Here is a 25,691-nt window from a genome sequence, read left to right as displayed (position 1 = left end):
TACCGGTTGGTGACCATTGGTATAGAGAGACAGAACAAGGGAGGGCTAGGGATCTGTTGAGGAAGCAGTGTATAGGGACATGGCATGGTGGAAAGGACGTGAAGAATGAATTCCCTTCTTACTCCCTGGAAAGAGAGATCCTCACCAGGGCTGGGCTGTGACTCCATTTTCTGAACATAGAGAGCGGGTAACCCAGGACTGAATGACCATGTGCCCTGATTGCTCCCCTTTCATGGCATTTCCTACAAAGCAGCTGCTTTTCTGTAGCCCTGACTGTGTCTCTCTTTCCCTTTGGCAGGCTGAGAGGATGTTCTCTGAGGTGCGAGATGCACTCCACAGTCGTCTGGATCAGGTGGAATGGATGGATGAGCAGACTCGACAGGAAGTCAAAGACAAGGTATGTGTGGAAGACACAGGTCACAGGGGCCTTTATATCCCAGAAGCCCCTGGAGAAGGTGGGGGGGAGGGCGTCTGCACCTAAACATATTTTGACATGCCTGGTCATGCACATGATCCTACATTGACACTTTTATATATCTACTTAACAATTCTAGATGTATACTTATATTCCGTCATATCCACATGGTCATAAACTTGTTGCCAGATTTCACTGGAGACCTACACTTATACTGATTTATTCAATGCTGCTATGGGATCAAGAGAAAAGGGAATGGAACTCCTTAACACATGCACATACACTTACACAAGTGACGAGTTGCACAGAGATAGCAAAAGAGGCTAAGCATGAGGGTCTCATGTCTCTGCCTGCAGTCACAAATCCAGGCCGGCGAGCTGATCATATGTCCCATGGTCTCCATGCTCTCTTCTCTATATTGATCTGAGTGGCCCCATCATGTACATTGAGTTCTTCTCTGTCCATCATCAAGATGCCCACCCAGATCTCATTTTCTTCATGCTTTTAAATTCCTTCTCTTCATTTTCATGGCATCTCCATTTCTTGCCTTTCTTAAGTGCAAGCAAAAATTATATCAGTCCCCACCTAGACCCTGGCTCCTCTCTGCAGCCTCATGGCTCCTCTCCACAAAGGCACAGACATTACCCTATTCACACCACTTACAAACCCTATTCACACCACTTACACACACCCATGCACTCCCTTGTCACAAGATGGAATGTTACAGAGCGTAAAGATTGTACAAGCAATAGCTGGAAGTTACAAAGCTTGCAAGAAAGTGCAAAACTTGAAACATTACATAAAAGTTACATGGCTTGCAAGTAACCCCACAGCTGCATACATGCAAACATATATGAGCACCTACAAGAGATATAAAACCACAAAGTTGCCCTGGTGTAAGCAGCTGCAACTCCACTGGCTTCACAAGAGCAGGGCTGCTTTTGGCCTTAGGGCAACTGACTTGGGAAAGGAGAGGAATAAGGAGAGATGTGTTACCTGAGGAGTCAAATAGGACTTCTATTTTTTTTTTTACCAATCTCATTTGTAAGTCCTACTTACCCTGCCCTGAAACACATTATAGGGACATTCAACATGTAAGGAATCCTCTTGATTAGGTATCTTTTATTTTACTTTATTTTATTTTAACAATTTAAGGTTTCTGAGCTTCAGGTGGAAATTGGCTATCCAAACAGTATTCTCCAAACTGCTGAGATGGACCAGGAATTCCAGGATGTGAGTTATACAAACAGACATGACTATCTTGTTATTGGCAATATGTCTGTTCTGTACCCAAGGACACCTGGGGGGAAGGGAGCAGAGTATGTTCCATACACCCAGCATGCATTCTCCTTTCCCTCCAGTGTTTTGTTTCAAGAGAGGCTGGGTCTGGAGAAGCTGGGAGGTCCAGCTAATGCTCCTGCAACTTTGTCTACTCTTCCTCCTGTTGGAAAGGGGGAAATTGGGGGGAGGGGCACAGTTCATCCCTGAGGATGGCATTTCTGTTTTGCCTGTGATAATATCTCCCATAGTCCTTTTGCACATCTTCAGATGGCTATTTAGGGGGTTGGGAGAGCAAAGAAAGAATATTTAATGTTTGGTTTTTGATTAAACCGGTTTTCATGTTTGCTGTTGTTTCTTTTGATCCACCCCACCCGCTCTCTGATTCTCATCTCTCTCTTGCTCTGTCTCACTTCTGTGGCCTTTCAGACTCACTCATATTGCCTCTCTCTTTCCTCAGCTGGAGATACACGACAATACCTTTCTGCTCAATGTGGTGGCCTGCCTGAAGGCTATGAAGGAAAATTTCTCTCTGAGGCTCCTTCATCCGCACCTGCAGGATAAGTATGTGCTGGCCAACTGATGGTGGAAATGATGTGTGGTAGACTGGTTAGAGCAGTGGTCTCCAACCTTTTTACACCCAAGATCACTTTTTAAATGACAGACCAAGACAAGATCTACCGCCCCGTCCCTTCCTTGAAGCCCCGCCCTCTCTCTTCTCCTCCTCTCTATCACTTGCTATCCCCAATCCTTATACTGCTACTTAAAAAAAAAATCCCACCATTTCTCACAGCTACTCACCTGTGCTGTTGCTCGGTGAGTAGCTGCTCCTCAAATGAGGAAATCTAATGTAAATGTACTGTGCAGGCGCACAGTTCAGAGAGGGCTCAAGAGCTACTCTTAGAGCCTCCGAGATCTACCGGTAGATCGCGATCTACTGGTTGGTGACCACGGGGTTAGAGGATGTATAAAGGCAGTGCAAAGGGTGTACAGGCACAGTTGATAGGATACAGAAGATACCACAAAAACAAGAGGATTTGAGATATCACATGGGAGTGAGCCAAGACAGTGGAGGGAAGGTTGCTCTTGTACACTGAACAGAAAGTTAGACAATCTGGGTTCATTTCCCTCTTCTGCCACATACTGCCTCTGTGACCTCAGGCAAGTCTCTTAGCCATTCTGTAAAATGAGGCTATTAGCACTGGCCTATCTGATAGCATTGTGGGAAAGGTACACCCATGAATATTTTTAAGGACAGTGAGAAGTGCCTAATAAATAAAAATAAAGGCAGAGCACACAAACATCTGAATCATGTGAGCCTCCAGCTCTGTCTTTTCTCTGTATGGGATTGCCCTGGGGAGTCCTTTCTCTGTGTCACCGCAATTCCCACATAGACCCTGCAGGGAGAGAGATCAGAAGTTCCCAAGCTTTTGATAGCAGATGTTCTCTCTCCTTTGTTTTTTGCTTCTAGTTGGGAGGTCTCCCCTTGGTCTGTAGATTCCTACTACTCGCTGAGGCACCATGCCGTGGTCTTCCCTGCAGGAATGTTCCGCAGCCCGTTCTTCCACACCGAGTTCCCAAGGTACTGAGGAGCTGCAATGCCACCAGTATGAACCTTGCTCCTTTGGCATGCTGGGTTTCCAGCACCCTAGCTCACTGAATAAGGGGAGAGAGTGGGGGCCTGCTCTGACTTAAGTCAGTGGGAAATTGGCCACAAGCTTCATTGAAAGCAAACTCAAAGCCTAAGTCCTTTCCATGTATGACTGAGATAAGCCATCTCTCTTCTGTCACTGAGCCGCCTAAGGCTCTTACCCATAGACTTGGGCTGGCAATTTTCCTGGCTCTCGCAGACACCATGTAATGGAGCACAAGGAAAAAAGACATGAGGCTCATCAATACAGGCTACAAAGAAAACAGTTCCTGAGCAGCGTTCCCTCTAGATTTTCCACCCATGAATGGAGTGAGTTTTGTCTTGTGCACTAGTATTGAGGTCATGTTCAGTGTGTGCCAGGCTACATCTAGACTGAATCCCTCTGTTGACAGAAGAATGCAAATCAAGCACGCCAAAATTGCTAATGAAGCCGGGATTTACATATCCCGTGCCTCATTAGCATAAACTTGGCTGCTGCTTTTTTTCTAAATGGAGTTTTTTTCGGAAAAAACAGCAGTCTAGACGCGGATCTGTCGAAAATAAACCCTTTTTCGACAGATCCTATAGTCCTCAAAAAATGAGGTTTACAGGATCTGTCGAAAAAGGCTTTATTTTCTACAGATCTGCGTCTAGACTACCATTTTTTTCGAAAAAACTCCATTTCAAAAAAAGCTGTGGCCGTGTTTATGCTAATGATGCACGGGATATTTAAATCCCTGCTTCATTAGCAATTTCGACATGCCTAATCTACATCTCTCTGTCGATAGAGAGGTGTAGTCTAGACACCCTCCCATTGTGTCACCCAAGTTATTAATAAATATCTTATAAACCTCTCCCTTTTCCCTCCACTGCCATGTCTCCCACCCTCCCCTCCCTCCATCTGCTCCCCTGGTGCCTACTCCTCCCCACCCCTCACCCTTCTCTGCTATCCTGGCTCCTGCCCTTGTCACTCCCCTCAGCCCTTTGGGGACCTGTCTTCCTCCCCATCCTTCTTGACCCCTGCACCTACCCTTTTCCTCCTCCTGTGCCCATGTCTCCTTTAGCCCCACTCTGATCATCTGTAGCTACCCTTACATCCCCTCTCCTAACACTCCCTCTACTCACCTGCCCATCCCTCCCATCCCCATGTCTGCCCTTCTGCTTCACCTCTACAATCCCCTGGCACCTGTAATTTCCCTTACCCCTGCATCTTCCTGATGCCTTCTCCTTCCCTCACTGCCTTGGCTTGCCTTGCCTTCTTTCTCCCTTGTGCCCACCCCCTCGTCACCCTCTGCCCCAGTTCCCCTCATATCCTTCTGTGTCCTCACATACGACTTGCTTCATCCCCTGCCTTTCTCATGCCCACTCTCCTTTCAAACCCTCTTCTCCTGGCACCCACTCCTCCCCTGTCCTCTTCCTCTCTCATGTCCACATTGATCCTCCCTTCCCTCAGCATCACCCTGTCCCCTCCCTTCTCACACCCCCAATGAAACCTTCCCTCCTGTACCCCCCTCCTGCCCTTTTCCTGATGGTCTCTTCTTGGCTCCCTGGCATTTGTCTCTCCTCTACCCTGCCCCTTGGTGATTTCCCTTTTCTTGTCCTGCCCTGGCCTCCACAGCACAAGCCCCTTCCTCTCTTCACCCACCTTCCCCTTAGTTCTTTCCCTGCCCCTTCCCTAACTTTCTACCTTTGATGTGGAAAGCAGTTTGCAGGGGCTTCAGGGGCCAGGGCAATGGTGTTATTTTTAGTACTGTGGTCCCAGTCGCAGAACCCCCCACAACCATGGCCCCAGCTGTTTCCAGAGTGGGACCGCATGCTGGGACTGTGGCAGAGGCTGCCCATGGTGCTATTTTCAGTACCACAGTCCTGGTCCTTGTGGGATCTCGGTACTAAAAATAGCACCGTGGGTGGCCCCCGGCTCCAGCTCCAGCTGGAGTAAAGCAGCAGCCACATGAGGCCCATTCCAGCTGGGGCAGTCTCACTGGAACAGCCTCACCTCCTGTGCCCTGGCTCCAGGCAGAGCAAAAGGGCAACCGCCTGCAGCCAGACCCACCAGGCCACTGGCTGTCACCGTCGCCACTCACCTTCTGTTCCAGCAGGAAGGTGAGTGGTGAGTGCTGCTGCTTCACTCTTAAAATGACGTGGGTGGACCTACATTTTTTAGTGCACGGCTGCACAGGTGCACAGCTTAGAGGGAACGTTGTTCCTGAGCCCACCTCTATTTTGACTCATTCAAAGATGGGGTTATATAATTTTCTATCTTCCAAACAGGGCTAGCAACAGATTTTGCCATGCCCTGGGCAGTGGTGGGGGGTGGAGCTTAGCAGCAGACTCCCTCTCCCAGCAAGAGATGTAGTCTCTGATAGAAGGGGTGGGGGTAGGGACAGTTCCCCCAGCCAGTCCTCAGTGCTGCCTTCGACTACACTATGCAGGCTTCCGTGGTGATTTAAAGGGCCTGGGCCTCTGGCCACTACCACTGCTGCTACAATAGCAGCAGTGGTGGTGGACCAAAGCCCCAGGCCCTTTTAAATAGAAAGGCCCCGGGAAAAGGGCCCTGTGGCAACTGCTCCCTTTCTCCCGCCCCCCCCCCCCTCCCCCCCCCCCCCCCCCCCACACTTGTTGGCGGCCCTGGTTCCAAGAATAAATCCTGTGAAACATGAGAGCAGCCTTATTAGGCAATCTATGGTCCAAAGGTGTCTTTAAATGGATCCAAGAAAACTCTGCTCCCTCTTCATAAAAATACCACCTCTACTAAGCAACCATTTTCTGCATCATGAGGTGTGTGTGCTTTCCTGTGAACCATCCAACAGTACAATTCTCTTAGGATAAGAGCACCTCTGTTGAGCAACCAGTTGTCATTGAGTGGCAGATCATTATAAAACATTGCTGGATGTCCATTTTTTCTCCTGGAGAAAGGTTTATACAGAGAGAATAATACCAAACTCATTATATTTCCATAGTACAAAGATAGGAACTTACACGGGGATATAATATGAGTTTAAATTAATCAGGTGGTTTAATCAACATAATCATTCTTATTAGGCACCCCAGGTGCCTTGATCACTCCTAAAACTTGGGGCACAATTGAAGTGAATAATGGCAAGACAAATATACTTCTATGTGCTTTTTAATGAGCGAGTCACTTCTGAATCAATAGATCTGTCCCCTGTATTCAGCTGACTAAATTCACTGTGATGAAAATAAGTGTGTTACCACTGTTAATCCAGCAGAGCCAACAGAGCATTGGATTCAGGAGTCAGACATCCAGGGATCTTTTCTAAGACTACAGTTTGGGGTTGACCAAAACATTTTACAAATTCATTTTGAATTCCCCAAATTGTTTAAGTTGCAATAAATAAATAATAAAAAAAACACATCAAAGCATTTATGGTTTTACAGTTTTAAATGCAAAGTTTTGATTTTTTCAGTTATAAATGGCTTTTCATTTTGAAATTTTCTTTAATTTCATTTAATTCTTTAATTTCATAAACTTGTAAAAAACTCAAAAACAGAACATTTCATAAATGCAAAATGCAATATTTTTCAAGTTTGCCAAAACAATTAAATATTTCAGTTTTGGTCAACCCTGAAACAAAAGTTAGTTTTGATTTTTCAGAATAGCCAGCAAATTAGCGAGTTGCAAAGGCAGATAACCTTTACAATGTGAACTGGGTATGATCAGTGCAGTGATGTCTACTAAGTCTGTAGAACTCTTAAAGCAATAGATGTGAGTCACTCCTATTCATTTCAGTGACATATTAATTCTGAACTCTAGTACTTATCAATGTACCTTGCTTTTAATTTTTGATCAGTGCAGATAAGAAAGGAAAGAGATGATCATAGTGTATAAATTTGACTGTCAGTGGACTCATTTTGGTGTTTCACATGGATGGAATTTGGTTTGTGGGTGGAGTTTCCAATGAAACCCCTGATTAGGTTACTTTCTGTCTTGTGCATCATTAGCGGACTTATTAATAAACCTCCCATTGCAATTGCAATTGTTCACCTGTATTTCCTCTCAGTTACCATTTGTGCAACTCTTCAGCACAGTGTGGAGTTGCACAGTTGTCACTAACTTGGCATAACATAAGAAAACTAGGATTTCACAGGAATTAATGAGAGCAGAAATTGATTTGCAGAATCTTTATTAATGATGAAAGTGTATGAGCTAGAAAGAATTCAGCTTGACTCTCAGGATATGTCTATATCAGAATAAAAAAATTTGTGGCATGTCTGTGACTGGCCTGGGTCAGCTGACTCAGGCTGCGCAAGTTCGTAGATGACACTAAACTGGAGAGAGAGGTAAACACGCTGGAGTGTAGAGATAGGGTTCAGAGTGACCTAGACAAATTGGAGGATTGGGTTAAAAGAAATCTGAAGTTCAACAAAGACGAGTGCAGAATCCTGACCTTAGGGCAGAAGATTCCCCTGCATCGCTATAGGCTGGGCCCGACTGACTAAGCAGCAGTTTGGCAGAGAAGCACTTGGGAATTACAGTGAACAGGAAACTGGATATGAGTCAACAGTGCACCCTTGTAGCCAGGAAGGCTAAAGGCATATTGGGCTGCTTTAGTAAGAGCATTGCCAGCAGATCTAGGGAAGTGATTATTTCCCTTTATTCAGCACTGGTGAGGTCCCATCTGGAATGCTGCATCCAGTTTTGAGTCTCCCTCTACAGAAAGGATGTGGACGTATTGAAGCGAGTCCAGCAGAGGGCAACAAGAATTATTAGGGGTCTGGAGCACATGACTTATGAGAAAAGGCTGAGGGAACCGGGTTTATTTAGTTTACAGATGAGAAGAATGAGGGGGGATTTGATAGCAGCCTTCAACTACTTGAAGTGTGAGGTTCCAAAGAGGATGGAGCCCGGCTGTTCTCAGTGGCGACAAATGGCAGAACAAGAAGCAATGATCTCAAGTTCTAGGTTGGATATTAGGAAAACTATTTCCCTTGGAGGAAGGTGAAGCACTGGAATGGGTTCCCTAGGGAGGGGGTGGAATCTCCATCCCTGAAGGTTTGGAAGGCTGGGCCTGACAAAGCCCTGAATGGGATGATTTAGTTGGGGTTGGTCCTGCTTTGAGGAAGATGTTGCACGACATGACCTCCTGGGACCTCATCCAGCCCTATCATTACGGAATGGCTGTGGTTAGCTCAGGTCAGTCGACTCAGGTTGTAGCACTAAAATTTGTTAGGTAGACATTCAGATTCAGGCTGGGGCCTCTCCCAGAGCTTCATCTTCAACCCAAGCCCAAACCTAAGTCTATAGAAAAAAATTGCAGTTCTCCAGAGACCCTCCCCCCCCATGTCAGCTGACCCAGGCCAGCTGTGAGTGTTTAATTGCTGTGTAAGAATAGCTGTGCGGGATTTATAGTTCTGACTGAGAGAAGGATCATACTTTTTCTTGCACATTTACTGAATAAGTGGCTCTGGAGTAACAGACAGGATAAGATGCAGCCCCTGGCACTGGTTTTACACTGTCACTTGGCAGAGTAGAATCACACTTGACAGAGCAGGGCTGTATAGACAAACCCTGGCTTCCCCAATCTCCTGCAGGCTTAGCCGCTGATCACACTTTTCATTTTGTGCTTTTCAGTGCTGTGAACTTTGGAGCGTTGGGAGTCATCATGGCACATGAGCTGCTTCACGTGTTCTATGATTATGGTGCGTACTGTGAACCATTCAGGGGTGCTGGAGGTAGAGGTGCTGGACAGTGTTTCCTGTGCGCTTCTACAGACACTTAGGAGAGATTCCACTGCCACTCAGCTGATTAGCAGTGCATCCACAGCTGGATTTTATGTTTCTACTGGTGGGCAAAATTGCACATGCCTCAGTGAACATGAAATTTAGAAGATTTTATCTGGCGTTGCTCGGGTCCTTAAGGTTTGTTTTTCTTCATTTAAATCACTGTTCTGTGATGCAGCTGGGAATGAATGGTTCAATATGCAGGTTTCCCCAGGGAGAGAGGACAGCCCCAGCCCTTTCTCACCGCAGAAGCTTGGGGCCAGTTGAGAAGTGCCTGTCTATGGCTGATACAACTGCAGTGGGCACAGATGGGAAAAGACTTCAAACAGATATACAAACAGACAAACACTCTGAATTATATAGTAGATAGCTGTCCCTTTCTCCCCCCTTTACCACTGCTGCCCCAGTGGGATTATAGCTGTTCCAGTCCCCTTGCTACCCCACCCCCATGGTCATTCTGCAATATAACTGTTGTTTCTACCAGACCCCTGCCTTTCCGTTTTTTAAGAAACAGTCACATTCCAGGTATATCCCATTGTCCTGACACAACCAAACCCTGCCCTTGCTTTAAGTTATGATAAGAGGAAGCTGGATACCAAATTTGGTGGTCCTAACTCTGACTGTTTTGGGGGAGTACTTGAACAAATGGACTCACAGACAGACACACGTTTCTAAAATATATAGTAAGATTTGTTCCACATATGGATGAAATGAAATATACATGAAACACAAATAAAAAAGATTAGAGGGAACATTGGTCCTGGGGGTGCAGCAGCTATCCCTGGCTTACAATAATAATATCAAACACACAGTTTCCACTTTCAGTATCCCAGCTATAAAAAATTGTGCCAGTACCCCAGAACCATTGCTGGTAACATGTAATACAGTCTATTCCCTCTATTCACTGTCACAGGCCTGTGTTCCCTCTGGAAAATTTAGGGGAGCTCTTCCAGGCCCTCCTCCCTATTTACATGTATAGTGCACAGGCAGGTTTTTTAATTACAAAAGACTCAATCCCAGACCACGTTCATTACTAACAAGAGCAATGATAGAATCTCCTGGTATTGGGTTTACCTTCCTGGATTTCCTTGTTTTCCACAGTGGTACCTGAGAGCTGTCCTAGATGCAACAGGGAAGCATTAGTGCAAGGTATAGACTGCCTGGTGGACCAGTATGAAGGCTACTCTCTTCAGGGCCTGAGAGTCAATGGCACTTTCACTCTGCTGGAGAATGCAGCTGACATAGGGGGAGTCGCCATCGCTTACCAGGTATCACAAGATATCTGCTGTTCTAGTCTTGTGGTTTCACACAACACTGCCATGCCCCTCAATCCTGCCCTGCATCTCCCCCCATCCCTGCTATCCCAGCCCTGGGCTCCCCTCACAGCCCTGCCTGTGCCCCTCAGCTCTGCCCTGCAGCCCCTGCTATTCCAGTCCTGGGCTCCCCACACAAAAGAGTTCTTATGCAAGAAGCTGCCAGTGTAGACGTAGCCCCCGAGATTTTTTTTCAATTTTAATTTCTCTCTCTCTCTTTTCCCACAGGCCTATAAGAACTGGCTGAAAAAGCACAAATGGGAGCGGAATTTACCCAGGAGTGGACTCTCAAACCATCAGCTCTTCTATATCAGCTTTGCCCATGTAATGAACTCCTCGCTAATTTTGTTCATCTTGTCTCTGACAGCCCACCTAACCTTTTAATGTCTCTTCCTTTCATTCACTCTCTCTCTTCTCTCTCTCTGGTTGTTGTGTCTGATCATCCCCATTTCCCTATCTCCTCATCTTTCACCCCTTCACAGTGCTGCTCCCTAAATGCTGATCAAAGGCCTGAGTGAAGACATATACCTTACACTGGGCTCCGATGCAATAGACTGTCAGAGGGACCAAGCACAACAAAATCTATCTACTGTCCATCATTCCAGGTTTATCTAAGGGTACGTCTAGACTACCGCGTTTTGTCGACGGAAGTTTTGTCGACAGATACTGTCGACAAAACTTCCGTCGACAAAGAGTGTCCAGACACATTGAGTTCTGTCGACAAAGCAAGCTGCTTTGTCGACAGAACTCCGTAGTCTGGACGCAGTGTTACAGGCAATAACACCTTCTGTCAACAGAGTTCTGTCGACAGAAGGTGTTATGCCTCGTAAAATGAGGTTTACCAGCGTTGACAAAACGCTATGTCGACAGAACGTTATGTCGACAGAACTCAGCGGTAGTGTAGACGCTGGTATAGTTTTGTCGACAAAAGTCCACTTTTGTCGACAAAACTAGGTAGTCTAGACACACCCTAAGGCAGCAGCCCCTGGAGTGTCTCAGCATCCTTGGTTATGATGACTGATGATGATAAAAAAAAAGATATTTAACGTACCCATCAGAAGATAATATACTTACCTGAGACGAGTAAGCAAGAAATTTAGGTTTGCAGGAAGGAAAAGACAATAAGAGTGATCCAGCACAACCACCATAATGGGCGTTAGGAAGAGAGCTGATCAACTATTTTGGTGATGCTGGGGTCAAGTAGATGGATGGATGGAGTGAGTGAGTGAGTTTTAGGTACCCAGCTCTTAACAAATTTAGAGCTTATATATAAACAAACTCTTGAGCTTCAAGTGAAATGCACTTCACAGATCACTGGTGTCATGTTCTCGTGGAGGTTCAGGAAACACTGTATTTCACACTAGCTGGAGCTTAAGGATGCTTATTGAGGGTAGCCCTGAGAACAATACCAAAGAAGGTGATCTAGTCCTGAGGCTACAAAAGTTTTAGTCACTCTGTTAAAGTCTGCAGTAGAGAAGAGAGGTGGGACCAGCTGTCAGTGAATGCTGGCTGGATTAACCAGAGTGAGCAACTGGTCTTCCAGTAACAATGATGAGTTCAGTATGAACCAGACCCTGCAAACCACCCAACTAAAGGCTGGACATTCCTCTCCAAAGAATGGCATATTCACAGCACTGCCTGCTCTATGGATGCTTCTCCTGCAAGCCAGCATAAATTCTGCCTTGTTGGGACTGTGATTAAATCAACACACTGAAATAATATAGGGTACATCTACACAGCAAAGTTATTTCAAAATAACAGCAGTTATTTTGAAATAACTTTTCTAGTGTATACACAGCCATTCCGTAATTTCTAAATTAATTCGAAATAGTGGAGCGCTTATTTCGAAATTGGTAAACCTCATTCCACGAGGAATAGTGCCTATTTCAAAATTGCTATTTCAAAATAAATGCTGTGTAGATGCTTATTTCGAAATAGGGGGCCCCCAGCCCTTTCCAGGGTGCCCTGCTGGCCACTTTGGCCACAAGGTAACTTATGACCTGATGCCCTAATGGAACTGGTTCCAACCAGCCTTAAATGCGATTCATTGTCCACTCAGTGTGGACGCGCTATTTCAAAATAGAAAAACGCTATTTCGAAATGCATTTTGTGTGTAGACACATTATTTCAAAATAAGCTATTTCGAATTAACTATTTCAAAATTAGATATTTCGAAATAATGCTGTAGTGTAGACATACCCATAGTGAAGAGTACAGAACAGATGGGTATGGATGGAGCTCTTCGCCTCCCCAGGCACTAGGAAATAACAGTATAGAAATAGTGAAGGGAAGAAGGTGTAGTTCTGAGTGTCATCCTCTCTTCTGGCACACTTGCCCAGCATATTTCTGTATCTCCTCTGTCCCCTCATCTCACGTTGCCCAGGAAAAATGATAAGCTGGAACCCTGCAGAGCCTAGTGAAGGCCTGTGGGGCAAGTGAGCCTTTGGGATCTTTCTTAGATGCTGACATGCTTGTTTTGTTTCCTGCCAGGGGATGTGTGGTCACCAGAGCCGTGAGAGACTGCGTGCTTTCCTGCACAGGGACCTGCACAGCCCCCTACCACTCCGTGTCCGCGGTCCCCTCAGCAACAGCCAGGACTTTGCCAGGCACTTCCACTGCTCCAGCTCAGCATCAATGAATCCAGCCAGCAAGTGCCACATCTGGTAATTAACATGGAGGAGGAGAGGGAGAGGGAGACAGGCAGAGGTATGAAGAGTGGAGCTGGAGAAATCATCCCTGCTGAAGAATGATCTGCTCTTACACAGAGACATGCTGGAACCTGACCCCTTCCTGCCCATCCCTTCTTCTCAACCTTTCCTCCTACCAGAAGATCATGATGGCCAAATGTTCCAATCCAGGTAGCAGGAGGGAAAAGGAGCTATACATAGCAGCCTGTACAGTGTATGCAACTCCACAACTGCTCCCATGCCCTGCCCCAATTAAGCAAAATGTCAGAGCGCGGGAAGTGGAAGTGAGAACACAAGCTTGCAACGTTGGAAGATTGGCTGCAACCATTAACAACTCTGAGGAAAATCTCATAAATCTCCATGCCACCTCTCACCCTGGACCACCAGGGATAGAAGAACCCAGATCTCTGACTCTGAAAGTAAATGGTGGGAGAGATTCATTGCCTACTGTTTCCTGATGGGAAGGTGAGACATTTAATTAATGTGTTCTGCTAAAAACTCCACTTAGATATGTTATTGTACACCTGTCCTAATGCTGACAATATGAGTGGGAAGGTTTATGTTCTGTGAATTAACTTAGATTTGCCCTGTTTGGGTCCCTCCACGCCCCCGCCAGCCCTACTCCATTGTTATTCTCACCGCTGACTACTAGCAGCCTGATCCAGTGCCAACTTGAACGGAAAGCTCTGTCCCATTAACTTCACTGGGCTTTTGATCAAACCCTAGCTACCACGCCTTTGATGCAGCAGCTGCCTCTCCTCTGTCTTACCTGCGCCCCCTTACTGGCTTCTGTAGCAACAAGATCAGCTATGATCAAGTTTTTCCTCCCTCAAAGCAAGAGCATGCAGTGACTGAGGGAGAAGAAAGGCTGGAACAGGGGAACCCCTTAGAGAAGAGGAATGGGGGAAGCAATGCATGGGCAGGACAGGGAGTGCAATCTCAGGAGGCAGTGATGTAGCTACAGTTGTGCAAGTAGTGCGGTTGCACCAGGACCATACAGTCATGAGGCTATGAGGGACTGCCAGATGGTGTAGCTCTCTGGCACATTGCTGGGAACTGCAACCAATGGGAACTATGGGGGTGGTGCCTGCAGGCAGCAGTGCACAGTGGAACCTGCTCTTCCCCCCCTCCATCTAGGAGCCACTGTCAGAGCGGTGTGCTGGTTGCTTTGGGGGACACCCAAGGTAAGCACTACCCCCCTAACACTCTCCCGCATCCTTCACCCAGGCCAAAGCTTGCTCCCTTCATCCTGACTTCTTCCCAGAGCCTGACCCCTTCACCCCTCCCATAGCCCAACCCTTTGCTTCTATCAAGTTACCTGATTTTTATTTTCATTTACTTCCTAATACTTATAACACGGGAAGAGGAGGAAGAAGAAAAAGAATGAAAAATGGGTTGGAGAGAGATGAGTGAGAATGTTCTTTTTCTTGGAGGGGTCCCCAGGTATGTAAGTGTGAAAATGAGGCTTCACACAGGTCCCCACTAACCACCAGGTGAGAGGAACTGATGAGCAGCCACCAGCCAAGGTTAGGAGTAGGGAAGTAAGCAACTAGTCGAGTAGCATAGGCTTATTGGGTAGTTGAGTGACTACCTGCTTCCCTCCCCCTTGCCTCGGTCAGAGTCAGGAAGGGGGAGACAGGAGCTCATGCTGAGGGTAGCTGGCTTAAAAACCGGTTCCTCCCAGCACCATCTCTGTAGGTGGCAGGAGAGGCAGAGGTGCAGCAGGAGACTGGGCATGAACTGAGAATCAGCTGTCCCGGTTCACACCGGGTTGCCCACTGCGCCTCTGCCTTTTAAGTGTAGTAGGAGCCTAGTGGCTCTTATTACATTTAAAAGAGAGATCCAGAGCGGGTTTAGCCCTGTGGCCAGGAGCTAACCATGCTCTGCAGTTTTCCCCCTTATTGACTAGTCGAGTATTTAATGGAAATTCCATCGACTACTTGATTAGCTGAATCAATGAAATTTAACATCCCTCCCTGGCCTGGGATAGGAGTGAAACCCTGAGGAGGGGAGAGAACACTGGTGAGTGGCCTAGAAGGTCCTGGAGGTTAATGAATGAGGAGCTTGGGGTGAGATGTTGATGGGCTGTGGGGAGAGTAGAGTATAAGCAAAATTTTAGATTTCAGAATGGGGAATAACCCAGTAGTGCGCATGCACAGTCAGGAAACAATGAGATGTGGGTTGGTGTTATAGGTCCAGGGGTCCGGCAGACTTGCTGGGCCTCTGGGCAAGCTGGGGGTGCGGGGAGACAGCTCAGCACTCCTGGAAGAAGTGGGGCTGGGGCAGCCAGCCCTCAGTATTGCCAATAGCATGCCATGCCCACCCTCTCCCTCCCCTTGTAAGTCAGTCCGCCAAGCTGCCAGGAGCATGCTGTCCCTGCTCTGGGGAGCACCACATGGTACTCGAGTGGCAATTGAAAGGGCCCAGAACTCTGGATGCTGCAGCCACAGTTGTGGTTGTGGCCAAGAGCCTTAGGCCCTGTTGAATTTCTGGGCCCAGGGGAAGTTGTCCCCATGCCTCCCTCCCCAGGCCTGGGTGCCTCACTCCAAGGTGAAAGGGTATGTCTACACTACCCCGCTAGTTCGAACGAGGTGTACTGGTAGTTCGGAGTAGGCACCCTAGTCCGAACTACCTAGTTCGAACCCCGTGTAGCCGCGCTGCACGGGGTTCGAACCAGCAGGGTTTTAAAAATGGTGGCTCCCCGCTTATGCAAATGAAGCCCGGGAAATTCAAATCCCGGGCTTCATTTGCAAGTGCGGTATGCCTACATTACCCTTCTAGTTCGAAGTAGGAGGGTAGTGTAGACATACCCTTAGAGATTTCTTCTATTGCCCCCAGTTGCTCCAGATGGAGGCAATAGATAAGTATTGTTCCCTTTCACAAAAGGATGCCAAGTTAGGCGGGGGCCTGTTTTGGGAGAGATGTGGGACAGGAGGAGATTGTTTCCAGGGTTTCTGGGAGTCTCCAGGGGTCAGGCTAACCATCCAGATTTTAGAATGTTTCTCCAAATACCAAGCTGTTGAGGTTCTCCCATCTCTGGCTTTCCAGGAATTTTTGCTATTCAGGGGAGTTTTGCTGCTGTTATGTTTTAGTGACATAGTATCCTTATAACCACATATCATATTGTAATGCAATTTTTCAGAGTCAAAGAGCAAAAGATATAGATTTCAGGAGCAGCAAGAGAACTGTTATTTAAGAATTTTCCTAAGTTTTCAGGCTGTTTTTAGGAACAATCAGTTTGGAGGCCCTGATAATTAGATCTGTACATGTTAGATCTCTCTAAATCTGGACTCTCTGGTCTGACAACGGACCAGATGTTCCTGGACCAGAGAGCCCTGACAGCTGGGAATTCAAAGGCAGGAGGGTTGGTGGCTGGGAGGCTCATGGGGCTGGCATCCATGGCGCCAGCATCTGGCTGCCTGTTCGAGGCCAGGGCCAGTGGCAGTGGGGCCAGCATCTGGCAGCTTATCTGGAGCTGGAGCCAGCATCCATAGGGCCAGCATCTGGCAGCAGGGAAAGGGCTGGGGCCGTTGTCCACAGGGCTGGTATCCAGCAGTCTAGCTGGAGCCGGCAGCCCAACAGGGCTGGAGGCGGGGGGCTGGAAGTAGAGCCAGTGACCGGGGACACCAGCTGGGGCTAGGCGTATAGCCAGGCTGGAGGGCTGATGGCAAAGGTGGCCCAGAATTGACCTCCCCACAACCGCAGTCCAGCAAACTTCCTTGATTGGGATTGGTCAGGTCCCAAGTGTGCCAGACCAAGGAGGTCCAACCTGAATTTTAAAAACAAAAAACCAAAAATTTACTAAACTTGGCAAACCCCAAGCATCTTGTGTAGACCAACACAGTATATTCTTCAGGGGCAGTTCTTTTGAAAGACTATTCCACTTTTCATTCTCACTGATTAAAGGCCACATAAAATGTACATGAATAAAATATCCCTTACTTGTTAATAACACTTTTGACTGAAAACATATAACTGAAATAGGTTTTTAAGATGTATTGTTTACTGTGACTGCTGATTGACTGATTTTTAAAGTTCACTCAGTATGGGAGAATGAAAATAGAGTGGTGAGTTTCATTTTTTTTTCATCAGTTTTATTTTCTAGCTCTCAGGCTTTCAGGGTTGCAAAATGTGTATTCCTTGGAAGTTTGATATAATAATAGCACATGAGTTGGTGATTTTCATGTATTGATCACAAAGAGGGTTCAATATAATTTGTATTTTACCGATGAAGAAACTTAGGCACACAGGCTACGTGTAGACTGCATCCCTCTGTCGACAGAGAGGCAGATTAGGCACATTGAAATTGCTAATGAAGCAGGGATTTAAATATCCCGCACCTCTTTCGCATAAACATGGCCGCCACTTTTTTCGAAATGGAGTTTTTTTTAAAAAACAGCAGTCTAGATGCGGATCTGTCAAAAATAAACCCTTTTTCGACAGATCCTGTAAACCTCATTTTTTGAGGAATGCAGGATCTGTTGAAAAAGGGTTTATTTTCGACAGATCTACTTCTAGACTTCCGTTTTCTTGAAAAAACTCTGTTTCGAAAAAAAGCGGTGGCCATGTTTATGCTAATGAGGTGTGGGATATTTAAATCCCTGCTTCATTGCAATTTTGACATGCCTAATCTACATCTGTCTGTGGACAGAGGTGTAGTCTAGACACATCCACAGCCACTAATGACTTAACCAAGATTACACAGCTGGTCAAAGGCAGAGATGGGAGAATAAACCATAGGTGAAACTCAGGCTCCCTTGAAAGTAGTGCTAAAACTCTTTTAAAATATCAATACAGCAGAATTTCACCCAAGGTATCCACGGCACCACACTGACTCCTTTCGAAACAATTTACTATTATTACATTTAAGATTACTTCGATGAGAAACAAATTCATTTATGGGGTTTTTGTTTTATTTTGTTTGCTTGCTTGCCTTCTGAAAGTGTTGGCATTTTTTCCCAAGTATTTTTTGTTCTATTTGTTTTTTATATTAGAAATTCAGGTCTTGTCAGACATGCTTTTCTTGGAAGCCTATATAGACTACCAGAGAACTGGGAAAATTATTACTCCAGAGAAATCATGCAAATGAAGCCTTATTAACTGAGATGGAAAGAGGGATTTATTTTTATGTGCACTTCAATTATTTGTTTGGTTGTTGGCAGTGGTGCTTTTGTTTTTTAAACCTTTATTTAAGTCAAATACCTGAATAATCAGTGTGACCATAGGACTTATCTTGCCCTTCAAGTATGGACTGTGAGAGCTCAGAATCTACATATCCATGTCTCCAAAGAAAGATCTTCAGTTAAACAGGAAAAGCAAGACTCTTATTTTCCTGATATTTCTAAGATTAAGAAAAAGAAAGTGAATATTTTACTGCTTAACTAACCACGGAGTTATTCAGGGACAGCTATTCTTGTTCTGTGTCTGTACAGGATCTAGCTCTGGAGTCCTGGTTCGCTAGTGGGATGCCACCTTAACAGATCTTGGCAGGCCTTTTTTTTGTCCCTCACAAAATGCACAAGCCCAATGTTACTGTCCCTTGCAGGTCACATTTAAAGTTTTTATTGATTCCACACCCAAACTTTTCCTCTTTGTTCAGTTTTGTTCTGTTAATTCCTAGTTCAGTTGTCTCAAAACTGTCTGAAAAATACTCCTTTGCATTTATTCCCTTCCATAACCTGACCTAATAAATTGTGAGTGATATATACTGGGAATAATTCAGCTCATTTTGATTCACTCCACTATATTTGGGTTGCTTGTCTCCTTTTTTGATTCTTTACCATTATAAAAAGCGAGCCTAATTTTTTGTAATGTTTTCTTTTCTGGTTGGGGTTTGCTTTTAGAAAGATCAGCCTGCTTTTATGGTCTTCCCAGAGGACTTCTTGTGGTATCTCATAATACCTATATTGTGAGCTTCCATAACTCAGCTGAAGGAGTAGAAAACGTTCATCCAAAATGTTCATTATTCACTGGATTTCAATAAAAACAAGGACTTTTGAATAATCTAAAAACCTTTTCCTTTGCAATTGCTCAGCTTCAGTCTCTGTTGACTGTTATAATGTCATCTTTTCTCTAGCTATCCTATCTCTGTAGTTTCTTTTGGGATGGACACAATCTGAATTTCTAATGTAAAAGAAGAAGATATAGAAGACGAAGAAGAAGAAATAAATAATCCCATCCCAGCCAGTAAAATTTGGCACAATCCCAGCTGTTAAAATCTTTCCAGATTATTAAAATTATGTGTAAAATAATTTAATAGACTTTGAGAAACTAATTATTTAAAAAATCCACCAGAATAACCAATAGAAAACATATAAGACTTATTAAAATTAACCTGTAAAAGATTTTTATGTCCCCAACAAACCTATTTTTATTATTTAAACTGGTTCTTATAATTTTGACTTTTTAGACCTTGTTAATTAGGAGGAAAACATTTTCTCTGGAATATTAGTTAAGAAATATGTAAGTCATTCAGTAATTTCTTTTCCAGAAATGTATACTCTGTTCTGCCATAAAAAGTAGGTGGAAATAGAGGATGGAGATCCTGAGATGGGCAAGTCCAGTTTCTAAGAGACCAACACAAGCTTTGGATTGAGGATTTATTGCTGTTCTCAAGGGAGTTGGAAGATGAGACAGGTCTGGCTGATCGGGAAGGTGCCTGCTGTTGTCATTTGGTGTCACAGGTTCCCTGGGATGTGTGCATTGGGGGAAAACACTGCTGCCTAGTAGGCAATCATGAAACGCAGGTAGATGTTCAGATTGTCTTCATCCATGAGTATGGCAATGATTTCCGGTTCTATGTCACGCATAAAAAAAAGAGCATGATGCTGCCTGTATTCAGGGAGATGGCCAGATCCAATAGCAAATCCTTCACCACTGCATTCCTCAGTCTTTGTGCATCCTCGCTCTGCACCATGTCAATCATTTCCATGCCTTCCCCTGTTGACGAGGCCACAAAGGTTTCTTCCATTTGCCCCCAGCCTGCAACCCGAGAGAGGGACATAAGCTCTCCTCTCTCTACCTCTTTCGCTTTCTCCCCTCCATCCTGTCCATTCTCTCATCCCTTTTGCTCTTTCACTGCTTCTCTGTCTGCCCCTCCCTTCCTTCCACTCCTTTCTCCATTCTCTCTCTCAATTCATCCTTACCCTATCTCCATTCTCTCACTCCTTCAGTCCCTCAACAGCACTCAAGCTTATCCAGCTCCCCTCCCCAACTTCTGCTTTAGCTGTTCCTCTTCATCTCCTCCCTCTCCCCTTAGCCTAGCTTTCCCCACATTGTTGTCATAGCTCCCAGTCTATGGAACTCCTTGTATGACATGCTTATGGATATGTGTGAATTGAGTGAACTTTTCCACACAGAAGAATCTAATGCTAATAAATAAAAGTTAATGCTATAAAGCGAATGCTAACACTGCCATCCCAGGCTATGAAGTGATCTCAACCTGCTTTGTAGATGGGAAAACTGAGGCAAAGAGAGGGGATAAGACTTGCCCAAGGTTCTAGTGCCCAAGGTTCAGTGGCAGAGCTTGGAAGGGTACTTACGAGTTCCAGGCCTGTCTATGATCCTACTTGTCTCTAAAGCATCTTCCCTTCTCAGTTTCCTTCTCTCAACCATAATCTCTCATCCCATTCCTCCCATCTTTTTTCTTCGTGGTTGTGACTCTCTCTTTGCTCTCACCCAGCCCTTCCTGCTCCCTTTTCCCACTGTTTCTCTTTCCACAGGAATCTGGGGTCTCCAGGCCTTGCTCCCCCTGAACTCTCCTCAGGGTTCTTTCATTGTGCAGCAGGCTGCTGCTGGTAGTGATGGAATGTGCTCAGGCTCATAGTCTGCTCACCTCTCCCCAACACATGTGGGACTGGAAGCACTGAGGCCAAGTGAGGGTGGGGGAAGGGGAGAAAACCTTGGATGCCTGCTCAGAGAAACTCTGAGAGCAAACCTTGCTGGGAGGAGGAGCTGAACGGATGAAGGAGAAACCTTGTTTGCTGCCTATAAGCGATATTTATGCTGTCTTGAGTGAGAGAATGGTAGGAGTGCATCATTTCATAGTTATATTTGTAATGCTGACACTCCTGGATGGGTCGTCAGCAGCAGGGAACAAATCTGGGACCTTATGATCTGAATGCAGGAGCCTCTGCTGCCTGAGCTACAAGGATGGTTGCAGCAGCCTCACCAGTCTCTGGCTGGCCTGACCATGGCCAGAGAGCAGGGTGAAAGTAAGCATCATCCACACCCAGAAGCCTTGGTCCAGAGCAGGGTACCATTGAGTTGAGGCATTGTACGTATGGATATCTATAAACCAAGCTCTTCTGAAATCCCCTCTCCTTATATCCACCCTCCTCTTGTGCTGCCATTCCTGATCACTCTTCTTCCTTCTCCATCTCATTCCTTTCCCCCCTCATTCCTCTTTGCCAATCCCATTCCCACTTTTCCATCCAATCCCCTCCTTCTTTCTCCATCTCTAGCCCTCCACTTTTTCTAACTATCACATGCAAAGCCTTCCCTCCCATTCTGCCAGTGCTTCAGTCCATCCTCTCCTGTTGGCTTTCCATGTAGGAGAGCCAGAACTAGACCCTCTCACCTGGTGGTGGACTCTTTCCCCCATGCTTTCTGTCCTTGGCTCCGTGGAGAATGGCCTGGCTTTCTGAGGGTATGATTGCATCAGAAAACACCAGGAAGTGGGTGGCCAGGAACATGGCCAACAGATAGATGGTGTACCCCAGGGAAACCATCAGGATTATATCACCCCTCCTCCACCTCTCCCGTCCAGCAGGAGACGCCTGTACTCATTGCCCCTTGAATTAATGAAGGACTCAGGATCCTCCCAGCAGATTGACTCTGGCCCAGGGTGGGCTATGACATCACCAGACCCTTGTGACATACCATGATGAAATGCTCTGTTATGCATCTGCCTTGTGAACAGGAGGTGGGGGAGGGAGAAAAAAGTCCCCTTTGAGAATGGAGCAAAGCCTCACAACTAACAAAAACCTAGGATGTGGAGAGACTGAGAAAGCACTTTAGGAAACTGTGGGATTATGATTTATAGCAAACTGTAAAACCATAATTAAAGGGAGGACATTGATCTGAAAAGAACACTCTCCACATATTATACCTTTTATTGGTACAGTTTCACTTGATACACTGTAACAGAAAAACATATTGCACAAATAATATTTTCCCTGTTTTGTGGGAGAGGGGTTGAGTAGAATTGTTTCCTTGTATTACCAGTAAGCTGCAATCCCTGTTGTTTGTGTAGGTCTTTCACATAACACCAATGAAGAGAAACACATTTTAAACATTATATAAGTAGAAAATGTGTGAGAGGAAGCCGAGGACAGAGGTGGGACCTGAAGCTAAATTTTACTTAAGGAGATGACTAGCTTTCAGAATGTAACTTTAAATAAAAGTATATGCCCAAAAATAGCCTCCAGATGGTGCTCTAGCACCATCAGTGAAGAGACTTAGCTGCTGTTATTCAGTATTCCATCTATATCAGTGGTCCCCAACCTTTTGGGGCTGCCGGGCGCCTGGGGGCGGGGCCGCTCACGCGCTGCGCGTACGGGGGCGGGGCCACTCACAGGCCACGTGACTGGGGGCGGGGCCAAACATGCGCCGCATGCCAGAGGCCGGTAGCGGCATGTGCCGCGATCCTGGGCAGGGGCCGATGCGGGCACGCGCGGTGCCCCCGGGGTCGGGGCCAAGGCCAGCGCTAGGGCCGGCAAGGGAACGCGCGGTGCACCCTGGGGCGGGGCCAGGGCCAGCGCCAGGGCTGGCAAGGGCACGTGCGGCGCACCTGGGGGCGGGGCCAGGGCCGGCAAGGGCACGCACGGCGCACCCGGGGGCAGGGCCAAGGCCAGGGCCGGCAAGGGCATGCCCGGGGGCAGGGCCAGCCCAGATTGGTCCGCAGGCGCACATAAAGGGCCCGGCGGGCACCATGGCGCCCGCGGGCACCGGGTTGGGGACCACAGATCTATATTATAGGTGAAACTTTTTTTTAGATCATGTCTTGTGAATCACTTGTATTTCCCCCAACCTTTAGAAGATTGTCTACTATGATGGACAGGCGTATCCTTCAGGTCTTTGTCTGAACCATGTTTAATGTAATGGGGTTTCCAGCACATGGCTTGGGAGGCAATATTCTCTAATCATTTTCAAAGTAAGGATGTAATGTCAACTTCGTTAACCTTAGAAGATGCCTACAAAGATCGTGGGATTTTAAACAAAAAGTTTTGGATAGGCTCTTCCTCAGCCCTTTCCCCTGCTATGCAGGTTTTCTTATTCCTCCTATTTGGTTCACATATTCTAAAGGAGATCGGAGCAGTTTGTGGAGAGCTGAGTGCTAGCCTAGAAGCTCGTGAACCTTTGAAATGGGTAAAGGATGACTGTCTTATCTTCCCCTAATTACACAAAGTTCTGGCCATTTCGCTTTTACTTGGCCCAAAGAAAAATGAATCTGCCAGCAGAGCAGATGCATAGTTGAGATTCATACAGAGATGCTGCAGAGACTGACAGGGTGGGGGGCACCAAGTGGTGCAGAAAAGGCAGATTGCCCAAGTGGCCTTCTGAGATGGAGGTGCACGGGCACCACCCTGCCAGCACTTGAGTGCATGTTGCTCGGACTCTGTGGTCTGACCCCCAGATGCAGGCAGATACTCAGGTCAGAGGGACAGGAGTGGTAAGGAAGTGTGAGGCACTCTGGGCAGTAGGATGATTTTATCTAGGTTATTGTGATAATAAAATATTCAACAGAGGGAAATTATGAACAAGGCAATACACATGGTTGAGGAGCCTGGTCATTTCATAAGGCTCCCACGCAGCTAGTATGGTGTAATCTAGTGTTGTCCCACATTTTGAAAGCTGAACCACTATTCAGGAAAATAGCCAGTTGCTAAGAATGTCCCCATTTAAACATTTACATAATCTGTTCTTGTCAGATAATCCCACTCCCATGTTGGGAAACGCTGATACTAATCTTCCTAGTCTTTCCTACCTGCTAAGAAGAACAATGTTCGCCTTTGGCAAATCTGCCTTGGTTCACCATAGAGCAACTGCCTCGCTGACTTTAGTAAGTTCATCATCCATGCCCCCTGATGTGGAGGGTAAAGTTTCCCTTCTAGCCCTTCACCTCTGTCAGAGACTTGCACCATCTGCAGCAATAGTGCACCTCCAACAACGTGCTGAAATGAACCTTAGCTCTGACCTTGTATTTTCTCCTGTACAGAGAGTTCAGTGTAGCTGTTTCCACTGTTTGTTTCTTTATGCCACCAGGCCATTTGAATGTTGAATTTTTATTAAAAGAACAACAAGGAGTCCTGTGACACTTTAGGACAGGGGTGTCCAAACTTTTTTCAAAGAGGGCCAGATTTGAAGAAGTGAACATGCGTGAGGGCCGTCCCCGCACTCTCATCCCCAAGGCGGAGGGCCTGCAGGGTTGGAGGCGGGCGGAGAGCGCAGGGCACGCCGGCCTCACGGCGGCCCGGGGGCAGGGTGAACCCGCAGCCGAGCGGGGGAGCGGGGCTGCGGACACGCCCTACAGGGCAGGCTCTAGGACCGCGGAGACCATGGGCGGCGGCGGCGCGGCCGGAAGCGGCGCACTGGGTGCGCCAGTTCAAAAGAGCGCCGGGGAGCCAGGAGAGGGGGAGGAAGCGGGGGCCGTATTAAATCGGAACACGGGCCGCAATTGGCCCGCGGGCCGGACTTTGGACATGCCTGCTTTAGGATAATAGAGCATGAGCTTTCATGAGCTACAACTCACTCCCTCAGATGCTGAAGAAAGTGAAGAGGACATGGGTCAGCTCTGAAGCTGGGATCTGGATTGAACAGCGGGCTGTTCAGATGCAAGATTTTGGTTTATGTTCGTCTTAAAGTTAATGAAAATAAGTGTGCGGATAAATTGTATAAATTAAATATAAGCCTAAGAGAGATAAAAAAAAATAATGAAAATGCACAAACCAATCAAAAGCCTAAAACAGCATAATTTGAAAGACTTAGAAGGAGTAACAACAACAGCACAAGTATGTGTTGGGTAGGGAGGTGAGTGTGAAAGACAGAACGTGTTTGTGTGAATGACAGATACACACAGAGGCTGTGTCTAGACTGGCCAGTTTTTCCGGAAAATCAGCCACTTTTCCGGAAAAACTTGCCAGCAGTCTACACTGGCCGCTTGAATTTCCGCAAAAGCACTGACTTCCTACTGTAAGAAATCAGTGCTTCTTGCAGAAATACTATTCTGCTCCTGTTCAGGCAAAAGTCCCTTTTTTGAATGTTTGAAAGCTTTTGCGCAAAAGGGCCAGTGTAGACAGCTCAGATTTGTTTTCCGCAAAAAAGCCCAGATCACGAAAATGGCGATCAGGGCTTTTTTGTGGAAAAGCGCGTCTAGATTGGCACGGACGCTTTTCTGCACAAAGTGCTTTTGCAGAAAAGCATCCGTGCCAATCTAGACGCTCTGTTCCGAAAATGCTTTTAACGGAAAACTTTTCCGTTAAAAGCATTTCCGGAAAATCATGCCAATCTAGACACAGCCAGAGTGTGAAAGTGACAGAAATTCACATTGCTGCTTTAGGTATGCTGAGCATGTTCAGGCATGGGAACAGCTGCCAGTGAACTTCCTTCATCTTGAGCCCTATTGT

General features: G+C 46.4%; 1 protein-coding gene across 8 annotated transcripts in view; it reads left to right on the top strand.

Annotated features, from left to right (window-relative positions):
• Nucleotides 1-19,872, top strand: part of KEL (Kell metallo-endopeptidase (Kell blood group)) — a 38,239-nt gene extending 18,367 nt beyond the window's left edge. For 5 of the 8 annotated variants that reach the window (XM_075903189.1, XM_075903172.1, XM_075903207.1 and 2 more), the window contains 8 exons: nt 299-397; nt 1,571-1,648; nt 2,154-2,257; nt 3,165-3,275; nt 8,917-8,984; nt 10,167-10,333; nt 10,607-10,702; nt 12,869-17,396. In XM_075903189.1, coding sequence (XP_075759304.1) covers nt 299-397; nt 1,571-1,648; nt 2,154-2,257; nt 3,165-3,275; nt 8,917-8,984; nt 10,167-10,333; nt 10,607-10,702; nt 12,869-13,045 — 900 coding nt within the window. In that variant the 3' untranslated portion in view covers nt 13,046-17,396. Of the gene's footprint in view, nt 1-298; nt 398-1,570; nt 1,649-2,153; nt 2,258-3,164; nt 3,276-8,916; nt 9,204-10,166; nt 10,334-10,606; nt 10,703-12,868; nt 17,397-18,908 lie in introns of those variants that run through there. The other 3 variants (XR_012896732.1, XR_012896731.1, XR_012896736.1) reach the window with 3 other exon arrangements.
• The last annotated feature ends 5,819 nt before the right edge of the window (nt 19,873-25,691 follow it).

The sequence above is a fragment of the Pelodiscus sinensis genome, chromosome 1 (genome assembly GCF_049634645.1).
Source record: "Pelodiscus sinensis isolate JC-2024 chromosome 1, ASM4963464v1, whole genome shotgun sequence".
NCBI lineage: Eukaryota > Metazoa > Chordata > Testudines > Trionychidae > Pelodiscus > Pelodiscus sinensis.
Note: the sequence above shows the minus strand (reverse complement) of the source record. Positions and strands in the feature narration are given on the sequence as shown.